Source organism: Larus michahellis, chromosome 2, assembly GCF_964199755.1.
Source record: "Larus michahellis chromosome 2, bLarMic1.1, whole genome shotgun sequence".
Lineage (NCBI taxonomy): Eukaryota > Metazoa > Chordata > Aves > Charadriiformes > Laridae > Larus > Larus michahellis.
In genome coordinates, this window is record NC_133897.1 from 73,366,693 (window position 1) to 73,387,296 (window position 20,604).

Genomic DNA, 20,604 nt, shown 5'->3' on the forward strand with positions numbered 1-20,604 from the left:
ACGCATATATATAAGTATAGATACAAATACTATGTAGTCATCAATGTATAAGTACATAGGTAAAAAAGTAGGTTCAGTGTAAACATAAGGATTGAGAAGTTCTGAAGTGTAACATTCCTTATGAAAACACTGAAAACCTGGCTTCCCTAATTTTATGGTAAAAATGGTTCCTACTTCTGTCTAAAAAGACTATAACAATATATTATTCTGTGATTGCCTTGCTGATGATACCTGCTTTTGGAAGAACAACATTGTAGTTCTCCAGCTAATGGGAATAGAATAAAGCTGTGAAGGATATAGTGAGCAAAAGACTATGTTGCATTTGGAAAGTGTTGCATAAAAATGTCCATTGGCATCTTACAGAGGGCAGTTTGTTGGGTAGAACATTGTAAGCCTGATCCACTTCTGTTCATTTGTGAGATTCCAAGTGTGTGCGGTCAAACAGTGTACGCAGGGTTTGTAGTCAAAAAATTGGGTCCTTCCACAGGCTGAAGAGGCCAAAAGTAACAGGTCTTCCAAAAAAATTTGTACACGTAATCATGGAAAATTTTAAGGCAGAAATAAAAAAAAAAACACTACCAGACTGTATCTTCAAATAAAGACTAACAGGTACTATACTGGAAATATACTTCAAAATACTGATGAAATGAGTTGACTGTTAGTATGCTATGTTAGACCAGCCTGACTTTGGACTGGTTTAGACACCATTTTAGGCTTTTATGTAGCAGGGTATGTCCATAATAATTTTGAGGATTAACAGTGCTTTTGTTTTAGGAAAAGGTTTAATATTCTCACAAAAGTTTGCACATTTTAGAAGCTCTCCTGATACTTTCATCTCATTCCTGCCAAGTTACTTGTAACCCTACAAAAAGTTAAGGTGTTTTTTTTTTTTTAAATTCATTGATTTTTCAAACAGAATAGTGTGCATTTTCAATATAAGCAGAGAGCCCCTCTGAGTTTTGGCAGTGTTTATATGCACACTATCTAATGTCATCCTTTTTTGGGGGTTTGCTCTTTTATTTAATGTAAATAGGAAAAACCCATAAACTCCAGACAAAACTTTCTCATGAGAATGGTTGTCCCGAGGGCTTCTCACTGTAAAATCTTCTGCTTCACTTTTAGGTCAAACACGAACCTCATTATATTTATAGGGTAAAGTCTGAAGGTCCCACCTTGTTTGACAGGCAACATGACTCAGCACGAGAGTTTTGCATGTGTTTCCACAGTCCTAGTAGCTAATATTTTCTCGCGCTTAAATTTAAAAAATAAAAATACTATTATTACTATTATTTTTTATTCTTAAGAATTATTAATATTAATGTGTAAAACCGTTCTTTTCACGTTACTTTACTTTTTTATTATAATATTTAGGCACTCACCCCAAAGCAGCATTGTTTGTTTTGGTTGCTAGCGTTGCATAGTATTGCACAGTTTATTGGAATGTCCTATTATGCTGTGAAGTCTCTAAAATACTCACACTTTTAGCAGGCTGTTCATTAGGAACTCAGGCTGTTCATTAGGAACTAAGACCTTTACACATACGTTCCAGGTATGGCTAACCTTTCTAGTCTACAAGCCATACAGCAATCAGTGCCTGGTGGCAGAGTGCCACAGAGTAGGCACCCCAGGGAGCCGCTGACTGCCTGCTCACCCCAAATGGGGACACGAGTTCCCCCGTTGCCCCTGCTTCTGCACACCCCAGGGCTGGGCAGGGGATGGAGTCCTACTCTGGGAGCTGAGCTGGAACTGTTCATAAGGATGATGTTATTTGAGAGCCATACATACTCCTGCCCCCCCCCCGCACCTCCCCTTACTGTATGTCACTCAGCAGAATAAAACACAACCTTAAGTGAGGAACATGTGCATTAAACTTGTTATATTAAATGATAGGGGATTTAAACAACGCTTTGTCTTTGCTTATATAACCGTTTCTCAGTCTGAGGTGTATATAGCACTGTGTTCCCTGAGACATTGGCCAGTATTCAAAAATGTCAATGCCTACACTTCCTCACACGTAAGAAATCAGATAACCGCATTGTGAGGAAATAAAGTAAAGTGTGGGTTGTTAAAAATTTTAACCTAATTTCTATTTCATTTTAAATCAAAAGCACTGTAGCAGTACTGCCTAAGCAGGCCCCTGGATTTTTTTATTTTTTTTCTTTCTAAAGGTTAATTAGTGCTTGATTTAAAAAGCTTGGGAAACACTGATTCACATCAGGTACTTTCGTAAGAAAAAAAATTAAGTGATGGTAAATCATATCAGAAAAACAAACAGAAGACCTTCTTGACTTCTTGTGTAGACTTCAGTAAAGTGGCTGAGGCTTACTACGAAGCATTAAAGACTGAGGCAAATGTCACAGTGTACCTTTTCAAAAATCAGGAGGTATACACTTAAAGTCTGTCTTTTGGTAAAGTATTAGCTGGGTCTATATTTTTGCCTCTGTAAATAGCTGATGCAAATCATTGTAGGCATAATTTTTTGCCAATTAAGTTTATACATATTTCAGTTATCTCAATATCTGATTGGGAGCATACACATATATTTGTCGTAAATTGTTCACATATAGACTGACCAAAGCTTCGCCAGCAGTGGTTTGAATCTGCTGTTTACAATGAAAAACCCAGGCTGAATACTGATGATATTCTCTGTTGACACAGAAGCAAGTTACCATGTGTCAGCTACTTCCCTGCAACTGCTTATATGCCAGGAAGACAATACTTAGAAAATGAAAGTTTTACCATAAAAGCTGATAAAAGATAAAGCCACAAGCAAGATGAACTGAATTGTAACATGAAATAAGGCATGGGCTTTACGCAGAAGGGTTAACACCGTTTCTATCTTTAATGATTTTTTCAGAATGGCAGAGACTCATGGTTTGATGGAGAGACTGGAGAAAGCAGTGACTCGACTTGAATCGTTATTTTCAGATTCGCACAGATCTGGTGGAATGGAGTGTGATGCCATTAATGGAGTCAATGGAAGTAAGTCTGGTTTTTTGAAGTACCATCTCTCTGTTATTAAAAATTGCACCTGTTTGTCTTCTAAGAGGGAGTGCAATCCCACCCCTTATGAATTCCATATCAAAAGAAAGTATTTTTAAAAATGGATTTAGAAATGTCACGTGACAAGCTTAGTCATATGCATAATTCTAAATTAATATAGCCTAGACGATTCAAGATTTGACTAGTCTCTTAAATATACTGTCCATATTTCAAGCTTTATCGCATTTTCCATTTTAGGATTTATATTGTTGTAGATAACTCACCAGATGAAAATGTCTGCTTGAGCCCAATTGGCAGAAGAAATGAGACATCCCCAAAATTTGCAGCATAAATATTCCTAAAGAGGTCAGCAATATAAACATTGAGTTTATTTGCCAGCTTTCTGAATTTCACAGTGCGGACTTACTTCATATAATTGTTTAATATCGTTAATCATATGAGTTTGTTCATAAGCATTTGCTCGTTAAGGGCTGGCACACATCCATGGCACCTTTTGTTATCTCTAGAGCTCTCCCTTCTCAAGTGGATCTCCAAAGCACTACATTGGAGAATACACCAAAAAATTCTGTCTTCCTTTATTCACATCACATTACCAAAGCATAGTTTTTCACTCCTTATTTTTTTTGTTGTTTTTGAAAGTTAGACGGTAAATAACCTTATAAATGTGGCAGTTCTGATGTTGATGGAATAAAGGTGCCCCTTCCTTTCTCCAGAGCTTGCTCTTTCACCCAGAACCCCGACATATATCCCTTTATTAGCTTCATGTCCTTTGCTTTCTGTATTCCTTGGCCCTTTCCCGCATTCTCAGAGCAGAGCGCATCCCAGCACGGACTCAGCTGCTGTGCAGAAGCCGCGGAACAAGCAGAAAGTTGCAGGCACCTTCCTTACCGACACAGAAGCAAGTCAGTGCACGTCAGCCGCATTATTGTCCCTCTGTGACAGCCCTTGCCCAACAACACATGTGAGGGACCTTCCCCACAGTCATGCGTGCCATGGGCCTACGCGCTGGCAGCTGCTGTGGAGCAGCTGACTGAAAGCAGCGTGTTTCTATGGCAGGAAGGGAGCATCTTCTAGCAGGCTTCCATAGCAGCTGAGTGAGCCCGTCAGAGGAAGCTTCAGCAATAGAATGCGTACAGTCCAGAGAAAACCTAGACGGCTAGTAAACCATAGCAAAGTCACGGAGAAAGACGATCTGTGTCCAAACTGACAAATAAATCAATCACTACTAGGTAATCTACATTTTTTAAAAATACAGGCTTCAATCCTATAATGAATCTCTATATTAATCCAGAGCTCAGTACTGCAGAACCAGGGCTGCTTTCAGAACAGGAGATGAACTCACCATGTGAGGTACTTCCATGAAAAATTGCTATATCCTTGGCCCAACCTAAGAGCTCAGCCAGGTGAAAAGATTTACCCACAGGGAAGGGGGCCTTAGAACCCCAGCAGATCCCTAGAAGAAACCAACTGACAAACCTTGTTGGAGCAAGATTATAAAACACAGCCAGCGGGCGACTGCAGTAAGAAGCTGAGATGAGTGGCACCATGGGGCACTTGCCAGCCTGCACCACGACTCCAGGCAAAACTGTCTCACACAGGGACGCAGGAATTAGCTTTTGCTGATGCAGTTAGGAAAGACTACCAGTTCTTCAGTTTGGGTGACTGATACACATAGAGTGCCACAAACGTCATTCTGTTTGCCTGTGTTACTGTGTTTCTGTAGAGGTTCACATAACCTCCACAGCGACTGCAAAGCTGACAGTCTTACAGAACCGGTCTCTCTCTCTTTCTCTCCTTTAAAACTGATGCTCAGACAGAGTGTGACCTTTTTCAAATCTCTAGTGGAAATGGAGATATATTGCTTTCTTAGCATGACCCTTAGCATGACCATGACCCTCTCCCTTAAAAGAACATTCCATAATTAGAATTATCACAAAAAATAATCCTGACTTTTCAATTAATACTTTTTCAGAAACAACAAAATAATGAGGAGGATGGGAGAACTGTACCTTTACTGTTTTCTTAAATGACATTACAACAGCAGGATTGTAAACAAATAATTCAATTGCTTTGCACAGCCCACAGCAAATTCTAGGAAATGCTCCTGGGAGCTAGCTGTATTGAATAGTAAAAAGTAGCATAGTGGCTTTCTAGTTTTGCATAGGACAATTGCCATTTGGTGAACTGCTATTTAAAACGCTGCTCTAAAGTAAAACGTTACAATGATTCTCTTGGAGACATACATAGATTTTGACAAAGAACATAAACGGGCTTTGGAAAGCATCTCCACAACTAAAACCTTTTGTACACTAGGTCATTTGAGGGGTTTACACACAAACACTTTATATGGAAGAAAGCCCAGAAATTCCTCAGAATTAAAGGTGAGTGACATCAAGAGAACAAAAGGAGCCTTGAAATCCCGCGCCTGGCTGACTAACTACATTTTTTTTTTTTCACACAGACCATTGCAAACTCCCATTGCCAGAGCCCTTCTTTTTTCTGTCAAGGAGCCAGATGACTCTTGTGGAATAAAGAGGGCTTTCAAGATTATGAATTTGGACACAATTGTCATATAGTGCCAAAAGGTTAAAGCAAACTCTCTGGGGAAAGCCTGGTACCTCTTCAGAGCAATCTTCAGGCTTCATTAATGAAGGAGAAGGGCTGGGAAGAATTTTAACCTTGGTCTCTCAGATCCTACAAGATGCCATAAATTCACATGTGTGTCGCTCATGCTGGAGCTGGCAAAGGTTCTGAGCCATAGACAAGACATGAGGATATATCAGGGAGTAAAGGGAGGGCTGGAAAGCATCCAAGGAAAGATTATTTTTCTTTCCTAAAAGGTACCACATAAAGCCATTTAGAAGCCAGGTGCGTAAGAAACTGAGTGTCATCTGCATTTTCTGATTGTCCACTTTATCAGGAAACTGCTCTGTATACCATATAGAAAATATAATTTTTATTCTTCTGTTAGAATGTATAGTGTATATATATATATAGTCAATGGGATGTGTCATCTAGAAGACTCGTTTGCGCTTTCTTTATCCAGTGACAGTTTTGCAAGGTCAGACAACAAAATAAGGAGATTACAAAGCCACATCTCACTGCATAAATCCACTGTCAACAGATTCTAAAGGCTCTATCTTACTGGAAATTTAATTGCTTGCTATGAAGAGCCACCAAACAATACAAAGATCTTCATGAAAGGGTGGGTGATATAAAAAATAGTTTTTCAGCACAGTGCAGATTCTTTTTAGGGGATAATATTTGTTTTATGTACAACAGTAGAATTTTGTTAAGACAAAATGCTTATCAGGCCACTAGGTCTTTGAAGGGCTGAGAAATGTTTTAGCACCTGTTATTTTAAGACAAAAGAGGCTCCCCGTTACATTATACAGGGTAGATTCTCTTCATGTTTCTAGGCAAGTTCTATCAAGAGCACATTTTTTTTCTTTCCAGCTAGAAAAAAAAATCATTATACATCCTTTTTCACTCATTTCACAAATCAGTGAGTATGGCAGAAAATAAGTTACAGCGATTTCCCCTGTTTCTATGGTATTTCTCCTCCATCTGCTACAAAGGAATGTCCTATGCATTATGTACTTTATGAATGCATTATAATGGAATGATCTTCTTCTATAGGCATAGCACCGTATGTTGAAGCCTTTGATAGGCTGCTGAATGGAAGTGTTGCTGAGTTTCTCAGGTACAGCAAGATTCTTGAAGGTGATGTGAAGACACATGTGAGTATTTGCTCAGATTTTCTCCCCATGATATAAGTGTACAGGTCTTCGAATCTGTGTGATCAGCCTTGATTGCTGAGTAGAGGAGAATCTTAATATCAGTTCTCTGAATTATTAGTTCTTGTAGTAGTGATAACCCGGCATAACACACTGAGGACAGTTGGCTCAGGAAGGACAAAAGGCTGTATGGATTCATAAGAAGAGCCTGTTCCTCTTCTACAGCACCAAAGGTTGAAGGCCGTAGTATGCAAAACATAGAAATACTCTCAGTCACAAGCAATCTGAATTGTCCTGGTGGCGGTTAAGCCCTTTGCATGACAGGAAAACAATTAAGAACAAGAGTGAAACAATAGGTGGGTCCAAGCAGTGATAACTTCTTGTGGTTGTATCTAAGCACGTACATCATCATTTGTTTTTATTATTCACATCTCTTTCATTTGCAACATCACAGCAAATTAAAAAATGAGTATTTCAGACATTTAAATGACCCATTTTTACCACATATGTCATAGCAAGGAAATACTATGCTATCAGTTTCATTATGAAATTACTTCATAATCTTATAATATATTGTGATCAGAGCTTGTTTGTTTCATTTTATTTTTTAAACCTGTCTTCTCTATGGTGGTGATAGAATGACAAAGGATGGACTCACCAAGAACTTACCAATATCAATTTTGAAATAAAAACACACGCAGAAGAGCCAGGGTCAGTTGGAACGGCATCTGAAGGAGTGTGAAGCTTTTGACTAGTAGATCCATGCCATCGGGCCTTTCTCCATGTGTACATTTCCCAATTCATTGCAGCTGTTGCTCTACATAACAAACACTGTAGAGCCAGAAAAACATGCAGTCCTACAAGCTACTGGGATTTATGCTGCAAGGCCAGCATAAATATTTTGCAAGACAGCCAAAGTAACCAGTCTACTAATGGAAGAAGAGCTCTGGGATTATTCTGTGAGCTGTGTTCTCTCTGTGGCGTTATATGTTCTTGTTGGTAGAGTTTCTGACCTAGTTAGGCCTAGAAAACTGGAGGGAGTAAGGAGAACAGGCAATTCTAGAGGATCTTTGTGTTTCTAAGGAAACGATGAACTTCCTTTTTTATTTGAAAAAGCCTTTTTACTTTAACAGTTATACTGTAAGCTGCTATTTATGTACTTTGTTCTTAAAAGAAATTAGGAAAAAATTAATAAACCGAAGGTGGGGGGAAGGGGGAATTATCCACCTCACTGAGCAAATAATTGCTCCCTGGAAAGGATCTGTTCTAGCTTTGGTCATTACATTCATTAGACACCATTATTTTGCAGCTGATTTTCTCAACAGTCTAGATCTGAGCGATACAGAAATAGCCTTAGTATGAACACTAAGCAGGGAAAAAACCCTGCATTTAACATTCTAAATGACTAAAACCTTTTTAATATATGCTATCTGTAAATGTTTAAATCAATAAATGTATTAATTTAGGCATTTGTCACTATTTGATACTCATAATTGAGACCGTATAAAAGACTATTAATAATTTATCTGCCAAGTCTGTGGATAGTCCCTAGCATATTGTTGATGGTAGTGTAATGCAAACTGTGATAAGGAGTATTTGTTAGGACTAGGAAATTAGACACAAACAACTTTCCCTTACATAAAGAAACCGGTGATTCTGATTGCAGCCTATTAAATATTCTGAAATCTTAGATTCTGAATTTACAACATGAAGCAGACTGTGGTTGCCTTATGCTCATGCTTATCACTGAAGCAACATCTGTGCTTTACCTTAACAAGTGGAACAAGGAGTATTTTTCTTCTGGGTGTCTTATAGACCATGTGTCCTCAGCATTGTACTTGCAGCTGCTGTCTCTTTCACATAATGAGCTGAAGGGAAGGTTGTATTTTATTTCAAAAAACACCTGTTGCCTAGAAAAAACTCACATACCTGACTGACCAGAATGGTAATATGAGAGAAAGCGAGACTTCGTATTATGCTAAAGAAATGAGGGATTTAACATGATGTATTTCGTGCTGATTGCTGTAAGGATTGTGTGGTTTGTGTTTCTGGCAAAAGGAAGAATACAGCCATAACTAATATCTCTTAGGGAGCCCCATTCCTATTTTTTCAGCATGCTGTACTCTAAATAGTCTATTGAAAGAGAACAAAATAAAAAAGAGAACTAATAGCTAGCTCCAGGCTCTGTTAAATACAGCAGCACGGTGGATTTTACAAAGATTAGTTTATCAAAGAAGAGTGCCGCTTAGACTCAGTCTGGAGAGCAGCATATTTCTCATTCAAATTACAGTACATGCAGGGGTGAATCTCTGAGGTCAAATGCATTAAAGAAACTAACCACTTTTTAAAAGACAGACAGAGAGAATGGCTTGGGATTTTACTTAGTCTATTTAAAACAAAATATCCTAAACAGCTAAGATGAGGTCCTTTTCCTGTCCTGTCACTGTGGAATAAAAATCTGGTGATTATATGGAAATTTCTGTGAAATACAAAGTCCCCTACAGGGAGAGATTTTATGAAACCACTTTCCACTGTCCGTGTCATAACTATAGAGCATGTGAAGTCAGTGAAAGAGTGAGCGTGGCCAGGACTGCTGCCAACTGGCTGCCTTTGGCCTGACATACCAGTGTCTTGGAGGCTGTCACCAACTATTACAGGTTATAACAGCCCCGAAGCTGGCTCACTATGTGTGCCAACACTGAACCATTCTTCTGACAGAATGAGGGAAATTCAAAAGCAGTATAAAATAGACTGTGGGTCCACAGGATAGGAAGTTCTCTTATGCCCAGCAGATAGCACTGGATAGCACTGGCTGATTGCTGGATCAGAGAGACATGAGGCCCACCGCTGTTTGCCCAGATGCCTCCACCACTACAGAAATCGTGCTGAGGATGACAGAGAGCTGCCTGTGGAAGACACGGTCAGATTGTGTCCCAGTGAGGAAGCTGGTCAAGCAGGTTTGATGGGCTCTTCACCCTGTCAAAGCAAAGCTAGCAAGATTTTAGGAGGCCAAGATGCAGGTTTCTGTGCTGTGTTTATTATGAGCTTCTTCACATTGTTTTTGTTTATGTGATATCTCAAGTGGTGGAATAGTGCCATGGTTTGGCTTGAGTTTCAGTAATGTACCAGATGAGACATAATGATAAGAAGAGAATGTACTAGTTCTACAAGAGAAGGGCAGATAATGTAAAATTTCCATATTTTATTATTTTATGTGGTACAGAGCAGAGCAGAATTACAGCCTTCCTGTCAAACACATAAGCTAATACTTGCCTTTTTCTAAAATTGTTTATTTGTAAAAATCTTTTACCCTCCCAGCCCCACCAGTTGAAAGAACAGATTGTCTGAGTGATTCAGTTATGTTCCCTCTTCTCTCATCCAAGCTATTTAGCTTGGAAAGGAAAACTATAGAAATATGGATGCTTTTTCTCTTCTATGCTCCATCTTCCAGCTGCTGAAATGCAGAGCTCAGACAGGCAAGCAACTTGGAGCACTGAGAAATAAAAAGGCTGTTGGTTAGCTTGCTGTTGGGAGGTACTAGAAGAGAGTTTAGGTACAATTCGTTACATGTATGACTACATGAACAAGACAGCACGGAGCAGCAATTCACAGCACGTTATCCGGTCTGCAGGGGTTCTCTGTGTGCATGCAGTGATTTGCTATCAGCATGAGCAGGGGAAGCAATGTTCACCCCACAAACGTTCATCTTATGCACATACCTACAGAGTTTCTTTTCCTTATCTATTACATGAAAGCAATGGCATTCTCATCTGTTCCTTCCAGGCGTAGTTCATGTAAATATAGACAGACAACTGAAAGCAGGAGTTATCTTTTATGAGGTATATATGCACTTTGCAAAATGCAGCTGTGGTCTGGCCTATCAGTGAAGTTAAAAAATCCCAGCTTCCTCATTTTTTCCGAAGAGTGGTTATTAGACGTGAAATAGCTGTATGTTTTCTTTTCTTGTGAGAGATGTTGAAGAATTAGTCGATGACTTTCATAGCCCTGAACTTTGAACAGGATGTGCTGCTGTCTGTGATACACCAAAAAACACTTTTGCACTTTTTCTTACCTAATCTAAACACAGACTATCAAACCCATTATTTGACTGATTCCTCAGTAACAAGGCAATTTGCTTACGGGGCAACAGAATGCACAAGTGTACTCTCATGTTCATCTTTTGTGCCCAGAGGCTGTGCGGTTTTAGGCATTGTGTTGAAAGTTGAATTAGAGCTCAGAGAAGAGGATGATGTCAACGTGCCCAAAGAGAAGCTTGCTGTCAGGCTGCCTTTGCATTTCTGTGATAGGTATTTTCTGCTACATGAAACAAACACCAAACCAAGTAGCTACTACAGGACTGGGGAAAAAGAGAATACATAAAAAAGAATAAAAAAACAAACATTTTTTACCGCGTACAAAATGCACTCAGCTGAAAGAAAGAGACTAAGTGTAGAAAACAGTACTGCTATCCACCAAAAGTGAAAAAACCCCACAAATAATCAGGAACCAAAAAAAAGCAACTTTGGAAATCTATCAATATTAAAGTTCATTTTGCAAGGCTAATTCAGCTGTATTTCTCACTCAGTATGTGTACTACAAGATACTCCGTAACATAAGCAATAAAGAATACTCACTTCAATATAAGAAAGATGGAAATGTAGTATACACAATGTAGCCAAGTGGCTAATCCAGAAAAAGTATCATTTTTAGGGGCTTTACAACTTTTGATTGCTCTGTTCCAAGGGACAACTTCACTTGTGGCCTAGGGATTGGATCTGGCTTTCAAAACAAGCAGGATTTATTGGGCGAGGTGCAGTGGTGTGCAGATGTGGTTGCACCTGTCTGACTGTAAGACACCTGGTTGGGAATAAAGTTGGCTCCTGAGCATGAAGAACCTGTCCATTTAGACTCTAGACCATGAAAGAGTGGGAGTTTTTCCATTCATTTTGATGGGAGCTGGATCAGGCTGTTTGTTTCTTGACACTGACATTGCAGTAAATACCACTTGCTTTTCTTTTTATTTAAAAAGGCAAGGAAGAGACAAAAGTCGAACAGACTCTATTGGGAAAAAAAATGCCGTGGTGGCCAATTCCGGGCATTTAGTTATGTATTGCTGGCACGAGAAACGTGCACCTGTAAATTTGGGGTGATGGTGGTGGGAATATATAATGAGAACATTCCATATGGCATTCCCTCAGTCAGAAACATAAGAAATCAGAAACACAAACAGTCAAGGCTGTCAGCTGTTCTTCATAACCTGTTTTCGTGGGGCTTCTTTGCATATGAAGTAGTTCCTAACTAAACCCGTAAATAGCTATGTTGATTTCAAAGTAGTGCAGTTGATCAGGGACCATTTTTTGGGGAAGGGTCTAGAACTGTTAGCCCCTAAACGCGGCGATTATATCTGTATGTAGTTACCCAGTAGAACGGGATTTTCTGATCTCCAAAGGATTCCAGGAAAAAGGTATCAGAATGATTTGAGTGTGAAACCTTATATGCAATGCGAAACCAAAGAAAACTCCATCATGTTTGCCAAAAAAAATGTTAAAGTATAACTTCCTCATATGAAAAAAATTCCAAGAGTAAAGGGCTCTTTAATTGACTGGATGAATTCAGAATAATATCCAGCATTCAGACTAGCTTTAAGGTCCATGTTTTACCAATTAATTTAATTAATGATTGGAGCAATTAATCAAGGCATACATTATATTTTCAGCCATTTGAAGTCTAAATCAGAATCATATGCTCTAGATCATGCTAATTTTGCTGTCCTCTAAAAATTTTTCATTGAAGTCCTTTAAGAGCAAATTTGAGTCTACTGATAGGAAATCTGTTTTTCTTGGTGGTTTTCTAGAAGTAGTGTATAGACCTAGAAGCGTAAGTGCCCCGCAGGTTGAAAACCTCTGTGTCATCTTAAGCAAAAATCATAAGGTGATAAAATTACATGGCTAAATTAGCTAGCTAAATGATGGGTAGCTTTAGTGTGTGGACCAGCTGCACTCGCAGCCACAAATACAGTATGAGAGTGTCCCAATGAGTCTGTTGCAAAGTCATGGCTTGGGTCACTTGCCAGTGTAAAGTTGGGAGAAACTTAGTAGGGAGGACTGGAGACATGGAGCTGGCACGGATCCAAGGTCCTTGAGGAGGCCTTGATAAGGTAACCAGACTTTTACTTTTCTCTCTGACTGAAAGCAGTCCAGGATTGGGAGGACATAGGTGGCGGTCATCTCAGGCACTCAGTTGTGGAACAGTGGGTCTGTGGTTCTCACAGCCATAATTTCCAGTGAACTGCTGGCAAATTAAACTACCTTGATCCATCAGGAAAATCAAGACAGAGGAGCAGAGAGACAGTAGCCCTGCTTTTGTCATCGGCATGAACCTCTTGTGACTGAAAACTCTCTTTACTGGCATCAGTGCTCATGGTTCTTATTTGTCTTGCAAATAATTATGATTTTTGAAGCTGGAGTAGTAACATTTTTTAAGCTCGTTTACTTCAAGCTGAGAAATATACATCTATGAATGTTCTCTTTTTTTGTTTTTACATTTTTTTTCTCTTTTGGGACACACATCTCCCATGCTTGATTGATGTCATTTGTTGCTACAGGCTATGAGCAGGTTTTTTATTACTTTTCAGTCTCATTCTTTCTGAAAAGCACGTGCACACTCTTTTTACTCATCCTGCCTCCCCATCCCTGACCTGCTTTTATTTTGCTAGTTGGTGGTTGCAACTGTTTTGAGTGTATAGAAATGCTGGGCTTGGAAACTGAGAAGGCTGTTCATTGTAGTCAGCAAAAAACCAAACAATGAGCTCAGAATCTGGCTCTTCAGTCAGTTTCTAGTAAAAAGGAGTTCAGAGAATAATGAGAATTAAGCCACAAGGGAAACCAATGTGCGGTTTGAAAGTTGTTTTAAATAAGCTGGGAGTGCTGTCAGGAGCGATAAGGGTAGAATGTGGCCACAAATGTGTATTGCCTCTTTTTATTCAGTATGAATTGCATGATCAATATGGCCAGATTTCTGAATATTGAAGAATCCATTAGGATAAATTAAACCATGTCACTGTCAATGCTTACTTCTGTTAGTCTACTGACATCCATAAATTCAACTATATATTTCCATAATTAATCTGAACTGCAAAGCAGTTTAATTTTTGCTATTTTGTTTCATAAGTGTAATTGTATGTTTTATTCTAAATCCCAAAGCTATAATGAAAACATTGGTTTAGGATCTTGAAGTAGATCTTTGAGCCTGAAATACTTATTTCTTGTTGCTTTAATACATGTTCTGTTTATAAAAAAACACCTTAGGTCAGACCAGCTTTTCAATCACATCACTGTGCATGTAGGTTACTACCTTGCCTTTCAGAGAGGCAGTGGCCCCCTCTCCAAGTAAATGTTGGCTTTTAGTATTTAGCACCTCTGAAAAGGAAAGCATGGTTCAAGTGGGAAGAAACCTTAAATATCATTTATAGATGTGTCAGCTCTAAGCTTTTAACTTCCTTCCATGTTAGCACATTTTGGTCGGGGTCTGGGATTCTTTCAAGGTGATAAAAGTGGAAGTGAATTTACAAGGAGACAGATTCTGGCACTTTTAGCCTGTGAGTTGCTTTCAGGGAGCTCACTGGGACTACTTGCAGAATGAGGTGGGCAATGTCACCAGTTGTCCTGAATTGTGTGAGAGACAGAACACACACAAAGCCATTTCAATATAAGAACCTATTTGTCCAAGCTCTCTCTCTAAAGACAGTGCAATTTCCTAGAAATGGATGGTTCTCCAGTCTTTATATCAGGGAAACTGGTATTTGTCAGACACAGAAAGTCAAGAAATCAGCTCCTCAGTAGGGTGCTCAGTGAACATTGCCAAAGGAATATTTATGAAGTGATACCTCAACAAGTGCTGTAACCTTTTTAATTTGCAGATATACGCATCTGAAGTACCTAGATCTTGTATTTGTTAAATCAGAGACACATGAATGACATCCTAAACCTGTGAAATCATAAAGCCTTTTCTGAAATTTCCTCAGGATGGATTTGGACCTTCACTGAAAAGGGCTTCTGAAAGAATAGCTGGGGATAGAGAACGGGACTGCTTAGCAGCAGACCTCAGGGGCAAACCAGCCCATCAGAGAAATAACCAGAGTGCCTGCAGCCAGTGGAGGCAAAAGCATGTTTGTGCAGATGACAATGAGACCTGCAGGTGCCTGACATCTCTGTGGTTGTCTGATGTGCTGGTTTACAGCGTCTGTTCCATGTAGGAAATGTAGGTTTGCCTTTCTTCAGGGAAATGAGGTCTCTCCACAAGTAATTCCTCGATACAGGCAGCAGCACCCTGTGTTCTGAAGTCGGATGTTCATGGGGGAAAAAAAAGGAACCTGAATTTAAAAAATGTTTGATCTTGATAATAGCCAAACTTTGGACTTCATCTATTCAGTACGTTGTATGTGATTCCTATTCATTATGGGAATTAATGCACGCTTTCAGAGATACACAATGTAGCTCCAAGTAATAGTATAAAATAGAAGCTTTGGAAGTCTGTGAAACTTTAATGTACCACAGTTTCTGTTCTTAATGAAATCCCAAAGTGGAGTGGTTTTCCTTTCCCATCTCTCTGTGAGAAACCTACTTGCTTTTACAGGCTATGAAGAGCTATAAGAGCTCTCTCAGGAAGACTGTGGCTAACTTCCGTAAATGCCTGTGCAGGTTGGGGTGCTTTCTATCTACTCTACCTAATACTGATTCCAAAAAAATTACAACTTTGTCATGGAATAACCTTTGACGTGATACAAAAGATATTCCCTTAATATCATTAGTTAAATTAATTCCCCCTGGAAAATTGCATACTTTCCTGCATTATCATTCTGTTACAGTGTTAGCCTTTCACCTCAGGAGTCCTGGGGACAAACTGGTGACAGGTCAAAAGCAACTGATTGCTACTTGCTGTTACTCATGCTCTGAAGCTCATAAAATATACTATTACAATATTTGGTTATTAGAAGCTCCAACCAGCAATGTTGTTGTATAGATTTTAGTGATGTATTCTCTGCACTGTAGAGAAGCCGTTTGTTCTCATGATGTTTTTATGCTTGTTCTTAAAATGTTTGGCTGTTTTTATCAGCTATTTGTTTCTATGATTATCACTAATCACATATTATAAAAGTAGAACATGACAGTACAAATTCTGCACAGATGACAATCGATTTTGGGGATGTCCAGTCTACAGATAAGCACCAAGGACTGGAAGATCAGGAGTCGCAATGTGCCAATAGCATCTTTTACTTCTACTGATGTGGAAGATGTGAATGTAGATCCATGACTATATGCTGTCCAATGAGATGGCTTTGAAATCTCCAGCAGGTGACTGACTCTTTACAGAAGACAGCAGTCACCAATGTAAATGTCAAACTTGAATCCTTGAACATTTTCAAAACTGTTCAGAAAAGGAAGGTATTGAAAACAAAAAAAACCCCTTTAGTCCATAAAAAGACCACATCTTCAGTAATGTGCGGACTATTTATTTTTGCACACAATTCTCAGTATTTTTCTATGCTGAATCTTCTGGAATACCTAACTATCCATATGCTACATCTCGTTTTGGAACTTCCATGTAAAAGTTGAAATGAACAGAGGTCAAGAGAGTTGCAGATATTTGGTTGTTGTAAAAGAGATTCATGAAGAACTTGTGAATCTGGAAGACACAAAAGCAGCCTGAGCTTTAGGAGACCATTGGCTATTCAAGAGCTTTGGTCTGGACTTGCCCTTCTCCTTTGGTGGGTGGAGGTTATTAGAGAAGTTTTGGGAGAATGTGATCTCCTACTGCTTCCCTTGGCAGTAACCAGTAGCCACAATGGCCCTGCAGACAAATATTTGTATCTGTTTGAAACAGTGACAGACGAACAACATAATCGACTGCTTCTGCTACCAAGATTAATAACTAATTATTTAACAAAGCTGGCATTTAAATAGCATTCATTAGGTTTTAAAGTTAACAGTCCCTTGAGATCAATCATAACAATTCATGTCACTCAAAACTGGGAGAGTTTAGAGGAAATTCTGGAACACTGGGGCAAATTTTACTGGTGCAAAAGATGCAGAACCTTTATCCAAGGCAATAATTGTGTAATTAATGTAAAAGCATCTGTTGTGGCTTTAAATACCCCTTTACAGCAGTATATCTGTACAGTTTGTGGTTCATACGGTGAAATAAAATGGCAGCGACGATTTACCCAAACAATTCTATCCATCTGTCTTGCGTCATTATCACTGAAAGATCTTTAAGACCCATTCGGTTTGAGCTCCACCGGAGGTAAGAGCTCTGAGTGGCTTAAGTCACAGTCCAGCTAACTAAAAGGTAAAGTTAATGAACCTAGATACAGATGCTACTCTGAAACAACAAATAAGTAATATTGGCTAGCACTGTGCACAGTTACATGACACGGTGTTTAATACTCTGGCAGATATAAACAGCTAGAGAGACCAGCACCAATATAACCTTAGATTGGTACTGGACAGGCAGTAGCAATGCCGAGAAATTTTAGGAAAAATTCCCTAATATAGACATAGCCATGGAGGCTGAAAAACACTAAAAAAACACACTAATAGAGGACGGCTAATTGGTGGTAGTCAAATGTATCTATCTGAAAATAGAAAAGAAAATATCTGGGGTGATGTCTGGCTCCATCAAAATCAATGGCAATCTCCTATTGACTTCAATTTTAACTAGCATTTCAACCCTGTCTTCTGCATGGACAAGTAAGAGAAAGGTGACAGGTTTTTGCTTTTTTTCCTTTTCCTTTTCCAGTATAAAGTGCTCTGTTTGGAGAACTGCCACTGACTCTTCAGCATTTGGCCTAGTTTTGAAAAAATCTCTATCAGCCAATTAGCTGTACAAAATAAATACTGTCTCTTCAGCTGGCCTGGATAGTTTCTATGGCAGCCCCATACTTAATCTAAACTTCATTCTTTTTCCATTTCTTTCTTCTGCCTTCAAGCCACCAGCCACTTCACCACTTCGCTTTGAAGAGGCTCTTGAAAGCAGAATGTAAAAGACAAACTGTTTCTCTTCCTCTGGCAGTACTGTCCCTTTTAGAGAAAGACTGGGGCCTTTGCTGGTAACAGTGAAGCTCTATCTGTAGTTGTCATTTGCTGTCAGTCATTGTGTTTTTTGCTAAACCCAAAGGACCCAAAACTATTTCTGCAGAAACTATGATTAGAACTCTGGACCACTAAATCACAATTCTTCTCCCTCATGTCCTCTTTACCGTTTTGTTTCAGAATAAAGTCATTAAGTACATTTTAGAAATCCAAAATGTACATAGATGTGTATTTTGATTTGCAAATTATCACTGTTAATGTTTGCATGTATCTATATGCGCATGTGTATTATTCTCTAACAACAGAAGTCCAGCGCATTCTGGCATTTACATTATGCTTTTCAGTGCTATGACTCTGAGGAAATAAGTTATTAAATCTAATAACATTTGACAAATTTAATATTATCAGGTCAATAGGGTAATTTTCTTGACTAAATTTCATTAGGAAATCCTTTGTTTGTTTCTCTTACTTCTATTTAGGTGGGGTTTTTTTCAAAGACTGAATTTACTTGTAACTTGAGATCTGAATGCATGTGCCTGTTTCTTCTTGTAGTTTGCCAAACTGTTGTCACATAAATAATATTTATATTTATTAGTGCTTGGATACCAGAGTGAGGGGCAACATAGATTAAATAAAACATTTAAAATTAGAAAGAGATAGATCCTAATATCACCTCTGCTCTGGAGAACTGAACTTTGCTAAAGCGAACGGGTAGTTTAAGCATCAGGTTCAGTGCATCTATGTCTATTCAGTCTGGAATGGTGCAAGTTTGGGTGGAATCCATACTCTACTTCAAACAGGTCAGAAGCACCGTCACCACTAGCCATCTCTCACGGAGCCTCTGGCAATTTTTCAAGCAGTGGCTTCTGGGAAATATCAAAAGTTGGCATTGTATTGTGACAGAGAACGTTAAACCAGTTGCTATTAAAAAGATGATTTCTAAATACGTATGATTCCTCCATAAACTCCTGCAGGCTTAACTGTAAAGAGCCCTGTCTATGCTTTTACTGCGATGGCAAGAGGTCACTCACTGTGGTCAACCACAGGTTTCAACAGGCATGAAATTGGTCTGATGTTGCATACATGTCAGACTTCGTCTCTCCCAACCGTATCAGTCACCTCAATCAGCTATCAAACACACCTGAGGTAAAGACTTAAGACACCTTTTTCCACACTTCAGTGATGGGGAAACTGAGGTGGTGAATAGAACACCACACGGTCCTGGCATTCAGGTCCACAGTCACAGCCGTCTCCTCCAGCCCCTAGAGCAAACTGCTGAAAGCAAAGTAGGAAATGCTTTGAGGAACTTGATTCCTTCAAAATATTAACCTCATCTGAGAAATCTCTGTCTGCTGATTGCTGTGTCCATGCATAATCCCAAGAATGCCAAAAGGATTACCCAAAGTTTTTAGATATCAGTTGCTCTAAAAATATGCCCATTTCTATCTGCAGATAGATGTGTGCAAGTTTGTGGTCTAGTCTACTCTGACAAATTTACTCATGATTCCCATGCATTTTTGACACTCAGGCTTCATTACTATCATTCATTATAACTGAAAGAGTTTCAGCTGATTTGTTCTGTGGCAATTTTTTAGCTGAGCCTCACAAGTTGTTGAGAAAAATCCCCCCCGGTCCATTTTCGCTCATTAGTCTTCACTGGATATGGGAGTCTAATGAAAGAGTCGTCTCCCTATGAAAAATAATGCTGTCTGCTTAGTTACACAGCCTGTCTGCTAAATAGAAGGAGGTAGCAATGAAGTGTCACGTTTCAAAGACAACAAGAAAGAACTGGAATGGTGATAGACTGAACTAATGCATTCTTAATGAGAAGAAAGTACCGCATGCTTGGAAATAGTAAAACTCAGAAAGCCATTTTTAATGCTGTTGGAGAAAGAAGGAAGTAACTGTGGCAGAAGTCTTATAAAATTCTGCTTGTAAAATGCAAAAACTGTGTTAGCATGATGCTTTGATTAAGATTTAAATTCAAAGGTGAGAGATGCGAGTGCTCTGATGCCTACACAACTGCAAGTTTGGGGCTGGATATATTTTGGGCATACAGCACAAGCCTTGCAATCAATATCTAGTCCACTGACCGCTGAACGTTTCCAACATTCTATAATACATTTAGGATAATAAGAAAATGCAAAAAACCACACTTTAAATGCACCAGAGGTGCATTGGTGGTGTTATCAATGGCTTGGGTGCCCTCAATAGCAGAAGATTTCTTAAAGATAGATACCTCCCAGACATTTTGAGAAAGTGGCCTTGGCCACACTCTGCAGTAGAGGAGGAGTAGTAATAAACATAAAAGAGTAATACACGTCTGGTGGAGAAGTACATCTTGATTCCACATACAACAATAGTTATAACATAGGTCAGATGAGCAAGACATGTGTATGAGGCATACTCAAGGAACGTCAGTCTTTTAGGAACATCAGTGTATATCATCCAACAGTCTGTCTCCAGCTTTGACCAAATTCCAGTGCTTCGGCAGAAAGAGGTGAAAAATCATTCCAGAAACCAGTTGTTACTTTGTAATCGGAGTGGAGAAAAAAGTCCTCCTTGGCCTCCATGAGTGACCGATGGGAAGTCAAAAGCTTGGATTTAATACAGTGTAAACGAAGTGCCAAACAGACATATTTTTCAAACCTCATTGATGCTACCAGCTCGGAATATGTTCAAGAGCTCACAAAACAGTCTTAATTTTCTATATCTAAGAGCACTTTGCTCATGTTTTATGATCTGTTTGATCAGCATTTAAAGCTCTGTCTTAA

At 39.0% G+C, this 20,604-nt stretch overlaps 1 protein-coding gene across 1 annotated transcript in view; it reads left to right on the forward strand.

Annotated features, from left to right (window-relative positions):
* CAP2 (cyclase associated actin cytoskeleton regulatory protein 2) overlaps window positions 1-20,604 on the forward strand; it is a 69,913-nt gene that overhangs the window by 9,009 nt on the left and 40,300 nt on the right. The window contains exons 2-3 of the mRNA XM_074575885.1: window positions 2,858-2,982; window positions 6,643-6,743. Coding sequence (XP_074431986.1) covers window positions 2,859-2,982; window positions 6,643-6,743 — 225 coding nt within the window. The 5' untranslated portion in view covers window position 2,858. The remainder of the gene's footprint in view (window positions 1-2,857; window positions 2,983-6,642; window positions 6,744-20,604) is intronic.